The 7,978-nt window shown below is 37.5% G+C and overlaps 1 protein-coding gene across 1 annotated transcript; it reads right to left on the bottom strand.

Moving 5' to 3' along the window:
- Positions 1–7,028: 7,028 nt before the first annotated feature.
- LOC112735083 (phosphomevalonate kinase, peroxisomal-like) lies at positions 7,029–7,590 on the bottom strand. The gene is made up of 2 exons (XM_025784652.2): positions 7,467–7,590; positions 7,029–7,349 (listed from the first exon to the last, which is right to left on the bottom strand). Exons 1-2 carry the CDS (start codon positions 7,518–7,520, stop codon positions 7,083–7,085), a joined length of 321 nt encoding a protein of 106 aa, XP_025640437.2. The 5' UTR covers positions 7,521–7,590; the 3' UTR covers positions 7,029–7,082.
- Positions 7,591–7,978: the final 388 nt, after the last annotated feature.

Raw genomic sequence — 7,978 nt, 5'->3', positions numbered from 1 at the left:
AGATTCAAGGATAGGATCATTGTACCGGATGTTGGCACTTTGAGGCAAGATATCCTAAAAGAAGCACACAAGAGTGGATTTTCTATCCACCCGGGGAGTACTAAGATGTACCATGACCTAAAATTGATGTTTTGGTGGCCTGGTATGAAGAATGATGTGGCAGAGTATGTCTCGAGGTGTTTAACCTGTCAAAAGGTAAAGATTGAACATCAGAGGCCTTCCGGGATGTTGCAACCTTTAGAGGTCCTGCAATGGAAATGGGAAAGCATTGCGATGGACTTTGTGTCGGGATTGCCAAGGACTAGGACCGATTTCGACGCTGTCTGGGTGATTGTGGACCGACTGACGAAGTCAGCTCACTTTTTACCCATTCGGATGACTTACACCCTTGAGGAACTAGCACGGTTGTACATAAAAAAGATTGTGAGACTTCATGGCGTACCGGCTACTATAATCTCTGATAGAGATCCTCGCTTCACTTCGAGGTTTTGGGGTGTATTTCAGAAAGCTTTCGGAACCCGACTAAGCTTGAGTACGGCTTACCATCCTCAAACAGATGGTCAATCCGAGAAGACGATCCAAACACTAGAGAATATGTTGAGAGCTTGTGTTTTGGACCAACCGGCGAGTTGGGATCGATATATGCCGTTAGTGGAGTTGCATACAATAATAGCTACCATGTGAGCATCGGAATGGCTCCGTATGAGGCCTTGTATGGGAGAAAATGTCAATCTCTGCTATGCTGGTATGAAGTGGGAGAGAAAGGCTTATTGGGGCCGGAGATGATAGCTGAAACCACTGATCAAGTCAAGAAAATCCGAGATAGGATGCTTACGGCGCAGAGTCGCCAGAAGAGTTATGCTGATCAGAGGCGGAAGCCCTTGAAATTTGAGGAAGGAGACCATGTTTTCCTTAAGGTTACCCCAACCACGGGAGTAGGTAGGGCGATTAAAGCAAAGAAGTTGAATCCTCGATACATCGGTCCGTTTCAAATCCTGGAGAGGATTGGACCGGTGGTGTATCGGATGGCTCTACCACCTCATCTTTCGAACTTGCACGACGTGTTTCACGTGTCGCAGCTTCGGAAGTATACTCCTGATGCTAGCCATGTGTTAGAACCTGAATCGGTTCAGTTAAGAGAAGATTTGACGCTTCTAGTGGCTCCAGTCAGAATTGATGATACTAGTATCAAACGGTTGCGTGGAAAAGAGGTTTCATTAGTCAAAGTGGCATGGAGTCGAGGCGGTGTTGAGGAACACACTTGGGAACTTGAGTCGGAGATGCGAACGAATTATCCGCACTTATTCTCAGGTACTTGAATTTGAATTTTGTGGGCAAAATTCCCAATTAGGTGGGTAGAATGTGAAACCCAGTTAATTAACGGCTAATTAACCCATAAATGAGAATTTATTATAGAAAGCCAAAAATGTGATTTTTCTGGCTTAATATAATAGAGGAGATTGAGGCGAGAATTTTGGTACCAATTTTATAGAAATCGGACCAAGATTGGACCGAACAGGCCAAACCGGGCCAACCGGACCCAAAGTGGGCCCTTGGCCCAGTTAAACTAAACCAAAACCCTAGTTTTTAGCACTCTCTCTCCTCATTTGAGACACTAAACACGCTGAAATGGAGGCCATGGAGGGAAGAATACTCTCTCAAGTTCTTTCTCTCATTTGATCTTCAAACCACCATAACTTTTGATCTAGAGCTCTAATTACCGCACCGTTTACGGCCACATGTTCACCGCAGAGAGCTCTACAAAACCCATATAATCAATCTTGAGGTAAGTCACGTTTTTATCTTCGAAATTCCAGCCCTTGTTTTTGAGTTTTATGGACAAAATATTGAGATTTTGGGCTCTTTGATGTTATAGGACCCAACTCTCTTGAAGGAGAAAATTAATCTTGTCTCCTTAGACCTTAGGTGTGGTAAGATTCTCAACCCTAGTGTAATTTTTTGTTCTATGACGTTTGGGTATTGAGATATTGTGTCTGGGTAAGATGATTGTGGCTTAGGTTGTGTATATGTGAATATTTGAGCTTGATTGAGACTTTGAAAAGCTTGAAGAGGGATTTGTATGCAAAAAATCTGTTCTTGGAGGTGTTGAGACCTTGAGAGCTTGTGGACAAGTCATTTGGAAGTACTCCGGTTGAGCTTGGGAAATCGGCTAAGGTATGGTCTCGGTTTCTCGTATCTAATATGTAATGTGGTGGGAAATACTTAGGTTAGAGACCCTAAGATAGGCATTGAATTGTTGATATTGTTGAATGGATGAGATATATGATGTGGTCATATATGTGATTATGAATATTGATGTCTTGATGGTGTGATATATGAGAAAAATGCATGTTGTGATATATGCTTGATGAGTAATTGAGGTTGAATTGTGGGTAGAACCATGTTGATGGTGAGCATGATATTGATTATGTGTAATGATCGTTAAATGGAAATGGTATTATTGGAAATTGGGATGAGAAAGTGTGTATGACATGTTTGTGTGTTTGTCTCTTAGCCATTTGATTGAGAAGTGTTAAAATGGTGGGATGATGTTTTGTGAATTGTGGTATAGTGTTAATGTGTGAGTTGAGGATGGCTTAATGTTGATTTTGGTACATTTTGATTGATTTCAAAAAGGGATCAAATTGGCATGTTTTGGTTGATTTTGAAAAGGGTTGCAAATGGCTTGTTTTGAAAATGGCACTTTATAATTTTGAATGAAAATGCGGTTTTTGGGCATACTTTGATGGGACATAACTTAAAATCCAAATCTCTGTTTTATGCCAAATCTGTTTAAAACTGAAATTGGATCTGGGGTGGTTATGCCGTTTGAAGAACGGGCGAAAAACGTTTTAAAACAATGAAGTTATGTCCGTTGGAAAATTGGGGGTTTAATTTGTGAACTCTGCAGCTTTTAAATTAGAAAAATTTTTAGCAGAATAACCCCCCACGCGTAGGCGTCCTTGATGCGTACGCGCCATTTTTCAAGATGGCACCATCCACGCGTGCGCGTGGTGTGCGCGTGCGCGTCGATATGCTGAAATGGTTGCCCAGCCATTTTCCCGAGAGTTGTGCCAGAGTTGTGCCGGTTTTGTGCCAAGGGCACAAATGCACCCGCACGTGCGCGTGGCTGACGCGTATGCGCCGTTTGGATGTTTTTCAACCCACACGTCTGCGTGAATGACGCGTACGTGTCGATGAACTGTAAGGCCATCCACGCGTGCGCGTGAAGGACGCGTACGCGTGGCCCTGTTTTCATCCCAAAGTTGATTTTTGAGTTTTAAAAGCCAAATTTCATACTTCTAAGCCTCCGATCTCACCACTTATGATTTAAATCATTATGATATGCGTAGCAATGAGAAGAAGAGCTAGGGGATGTGGTAACTTCCGAGTGAAGCAAGGGAAAAAATGAATGATCAATGAGGATCAAAGTTGACTATATGAGATGCAGAGGATGGCGGTGGAAGTGCTGTATGTGCCATGAGCCTAAGGGCTGTAAATGATATGAATGGGATGGTTATGAATTTAACAGTGAGCTGGATGGCGGGATTATGGCCGTGTTATGGCGGTGTTATTATTAATTATGGCCGTGTATAAATGCATATATGCTATTGAATGAAATGTGAATGTTGCACTTCCACTATCTGAGACACGAGTTTCCCTGGAAGAAAGCAGTGGCTAGCTACCATGTACTCCAGGTGGAGACTCGAGACTCTGTTGAGCCTATGTCATAAGGGTGGTCGGGCACTGTGAAAGCCCCGGATGAGTTTGCCCCCGTGAATATACACTATTGAGGGTGTTGGATATGGATCATGATTATGATCACGATTATGTTGAGTATAACTCGAGTTAGAAATGCATGACAGAGGGATAGTCTAATGGTTAGCTACCAGGACTTGTCGGGTTGGCTATATAACCGACAGATGATATCATCAGCCATTAGGGACAGGCATTCATCATATTGCATATTATATGAATTGTTTGAGATTGTCTAATTGACTGCATATTACCTGCTAATTGCCTAAATGCCTTATCTGTTCCTAATTGTATATCTTTTGTCTGATATAACTGTGTTTGCCATATTATACTCCTGTTTGTGGTTGGGAGGTTTCAAGGATTTGGAAAGGGAAGTATTAGTTAGACTGAAGGATTTTTAGTCAGTTGCCATATATGATTTAGCTTGTTTATAAGCTTTGATCTTATCTGGAGGAAGTTCTAGGATTGCCTTCGGCTTTCCTCTGATATTACATGTTAAATATGTAGGAATTGTTACCATGCTGGGAACCTCTGGTTCTCACCCATGCGGATTTTGTGGTTTTCAGATGCAGGACATGAGGTTTCTCGTTGAAGCATGCTGGAGACTTCTGGATTAGCGAAGATCCTTGTTCTCGGGATTCTATTTTGGTTCATATGTTTTGATTAGATGCTTTTATCTCCATTGAATAATACAAACTGTGATGACTCCTTTTAGAGGGGATTTTGGAGAATAGGTTTTCTTATATATATGTTTCTTCGGGTTTCCATGGGGTTTTTCCTATTTTATTTTACTTGTATATATTGCTATGCTCGGACCGGTTATCTTCGCAACCGGATTATGAGTTTTGATATTCCTATTTTTGACACTCCTTTTGTATATATATAATCTCGCGTTGGTTATCCTTGTTCGTCACGTTTTCGATCAGAGTGTTGCGCTTTCGAGATGCGATTTTGTTTTACCCCTTTTTCTTCAAAGCCTCCTAGTTATAATATTTATTCACATTACTATATGTACTAAATTTTAATTTTTAGAGGTCGTAATACCTTCCCATCTCTGAATTATGACTTAAGCATAAGACTCTGTATGGTAGGGTGTTACATCCACCATGTAGTGCCATATATGCTTGGAAAGCTCTGGATTCATACTTTCCAATGCCTTTCGAATCATCTCATTCGACGCTTTGTAGCTCAAGTTATTCTTGAAAGAAGGCACAGCATGCTGTCTCAAGAGCAACATTTTTGGCAATGTTGGTGAGCCAATTTTGGCCACCAACGTTGCTTGCTCTTCTTCTTCTCTGCCCTTCCTTTGCTTCTTCTTACCTATCATCAACCAAACAAAATACATCAAAGTATTGCCATAATCACTAGATAATGCATCATTCATAGCATCAAACAATTCTTTGCATAAATCTCATGAAAATGCATAAAATTAACAATGTTTGATTGAATCAAGACAAGCATGAATTTCTCATCCAAACACTTACTTATTACCTAAGAAATGCATGAAAACTAAGTAAAAACTAATGAAGAAGGCTTGTAAGACTAGCCTAAAATGACTTGTCATCAAATACCTAGACATTTAGTGTGATCATGAGGTATTAAAAGTTAGGGTGTTACAAAACTTATATTGTCCTTCACAAAATAAATGTTGACATTTAGTGATGCAGATTATATTTATTACATAATGAGAAAAAATGTTTCTTCTAATCTTGAATGCACCAGAGATATTTTTTTTTCAAAATATTACACATCTCGAGTGCAGAGTATTCAAGCTCTGAGAATAGTTTTCTTCTAGTTTTTTATCAAAGATGAGTAATGATAGTTTAAAAATGTAAATATTCAACATATTGTAGATATTAGTAAATAAAATATTTATTTAATTAAAATAAAAAATTATGGTGACATCAAGCTTAATTTCTCTTTTTGTGCTTCTTAAATTTTATTTATTTATTTTAACATTATTTGAAATACATCAACAATTACGAATTTATGAAATGAAATTGAGGAACAAAATTGATACATCTATTAATTTAATTCATGTATCTTTTGGATTGCTTTCAAGATGAAGGAGAGAAAAAGTGGTAGAGGCAGTGCTCAATAGCGGGTATGAGATGCCAACAACTAGAGCAAAGAATGCAAAGATATTTCTCCAAAGGAAAGTCACCCCAAAAGTTTTATTAGTATCACTTTTTTCTATCCTCCTTTGCACTGAGTTAGAATTTTTTACCAATAGTGGATTATAACATGCTAAGTGTACAAAACAAACCAATGATTAGAAAAGTTATTTGTATAGAATACTTATTAAAATACAAAATGTATAATAGAGTAAAGTATCGTTTTTGTACTCAATATTTGGAGTAAGTTTAAAGTTGTCCCTAATATTTAAATTGTCTTATTTTAGTCCCTAACATTCAAGATCGTCTCAAATCTCAATGTTATCCTATCGTCAGTGATCTATTCATTGAATTGATGTGGGAGAAAATCAAGACGATTTTGAAATGTTAGGGACTTAAATAGGACGAAAATATTGGGGACAAAAATAATATATTACTCTTAAAAGAATTACTAAATCAAGTAAAATGATAGTGAATTTTACGGGAATGAAGTGCATTACGAATTTATGATTTTTACTCATACTTGTAGAATGACTAGTATATAAACTTTCGAAAAAGAAAATAAAAAAACTTGTACATATACAATCACAACTAGAAAATGGATAAATACAGACAGATTTACAGACAGATTTAGTCTTTATTACAGACGGATTTTCGGTTACCGACGGATTTTGTCCCTCTGTAAAAGCCCCGTCGAAAATTATTTACCGACGGATTTTTTTTCCATCGGAAAATTACCGACGGATTTTTATTAGTTACCGATGGATTTTTCCTCTGTAAATTCTCCCTCCATTTCCTCAAGGCGACAAACTCATATATGGATTTTCCGTCTATAATTACAGGCAGATTTTTAGACGGATTTTCCGTCTGTAATTACAGGCAAATTTTCAGACAGATTTTCCGTCTGTAATTACAGACAGATTTTCAGACGAATTTTCTGTCTGTAATTACAGACGGATTTTCCGACAGATTTTCCGTCTCTAATTTAAACTTTGGAAAATCATGATTACAGATAGAAAATTCGTCTGTAAATCCATCTGTAAGGTAAAATAGAATTTTTTTTACTTTTTCTAATAACAAAATAAATTTGTTTTCATACAAAATAAATATAAATTTAATACAAATTTTTATCTAATTTATATTCGAATATTTATAATATTTCACAAAATAAACAAATTCATCGTATTAAAAATAAACAATATTTACAATAAATTATTCAATATGAATTGAAGATACAGCTGAAGTGATTTCATTTGTTCTAGGGTCAGCACTTTCTAAAGAAACGCCACAAGGATCTTCTTTAACCAGAAGGGTAAGAACATTGAGTGAGCTCCATGTTTTTGTAACATTTCTGCTTGAATCTTCCAAAGTAACAGCAAAGACAGCATCAAATCCTCCTGTTCCTGGAACTCCAGCCAACAACACTCCTTCCAAGTTCAGTGTAGCATCTAAAAGTTTTGTTTGTGATTCTGGTTCAATCTGCATGAATTACAAGGAAAGAGTAGTGATATTCTACCAGCAGATATAATTTATAATCAACATCATTCAAACAGAAGAAGCCTAATAATAAGTGCCAAATCAATGAAAGGAACTTACAGGAACACCTGCAGCCTCACCCATTAGGCGCATATGATATCTAATCTCAAGCATAGCTTCTTTTGCACCTAGCAATGCTTTAATAACTGCTTCCTTGTTGGGTTCAGAAGCTTGCTCTATCCACTGCGAGAATTACATTTTCAACATCAACACAAGAAGAAAAGCAAAAACATGAGAGCCTAAAGTGTAGTCTCAAGAACATGATATCACATATGTGCATTAGAAATTCAGTCACACAACTTGAAACTGAAAACCAGGCAAACAGTAAAGTTGGATATATAATCTCTTTCAAACCCATCAAAAGTCAACTTAATTGTATAAGTCTAATAGTAAAGATGTCCTATCTCATTAAAATAACTAATAAACAGGAATGTAGAAATTTAATCTAATGCAAGGCATACCTTAAGGCCAAAATGTTCTAGTTATTTAACAGTGAGCATTATCAATCAGTTTACTCTACATACCATAAGGCCAAAATATTCTAGTCCTTAGGCTGCAGATTATCACTTCCT

The sequence above is a fragment of the Arachis hypogaea genome, chromosome 13, assembly GCF_003086295.3.
Source record: "Arachis hypogaea cultivar Tifrunner chromosome 13, arahy.Tifrunner.gnm2.J5K5, whole genome shotgun sequence".
Lineage (NCBI taxonomy): Eukaryota > Viridiplantae > Streptophyta > Magnoliopsida > Fabales > Fabaceae > Arachis > Arachis hypogaea.
This window is presented reverse-complemented; position numbering and strand designations above follow the sequence as displayed.

What these genes read in the sequence shown, in the direction of transcription:
- LOC112735083 (XM_025784652.2), bottom strand. Translation starts at nt 7,520, where the DNA reads ATGCTTGAGATTAGATATCATATGCGCCTAATGGGTGAGGCTGCAGGT. An exon ending in GTGAGGCTGCAGGTGTTCCT is followed by an intron (nt 7,350 to 7,466) that starts GTAAGTTCCTTT and finishes TAATTCATGCAG; the next exon opens with ATTGAACCAGAATCACAAAC.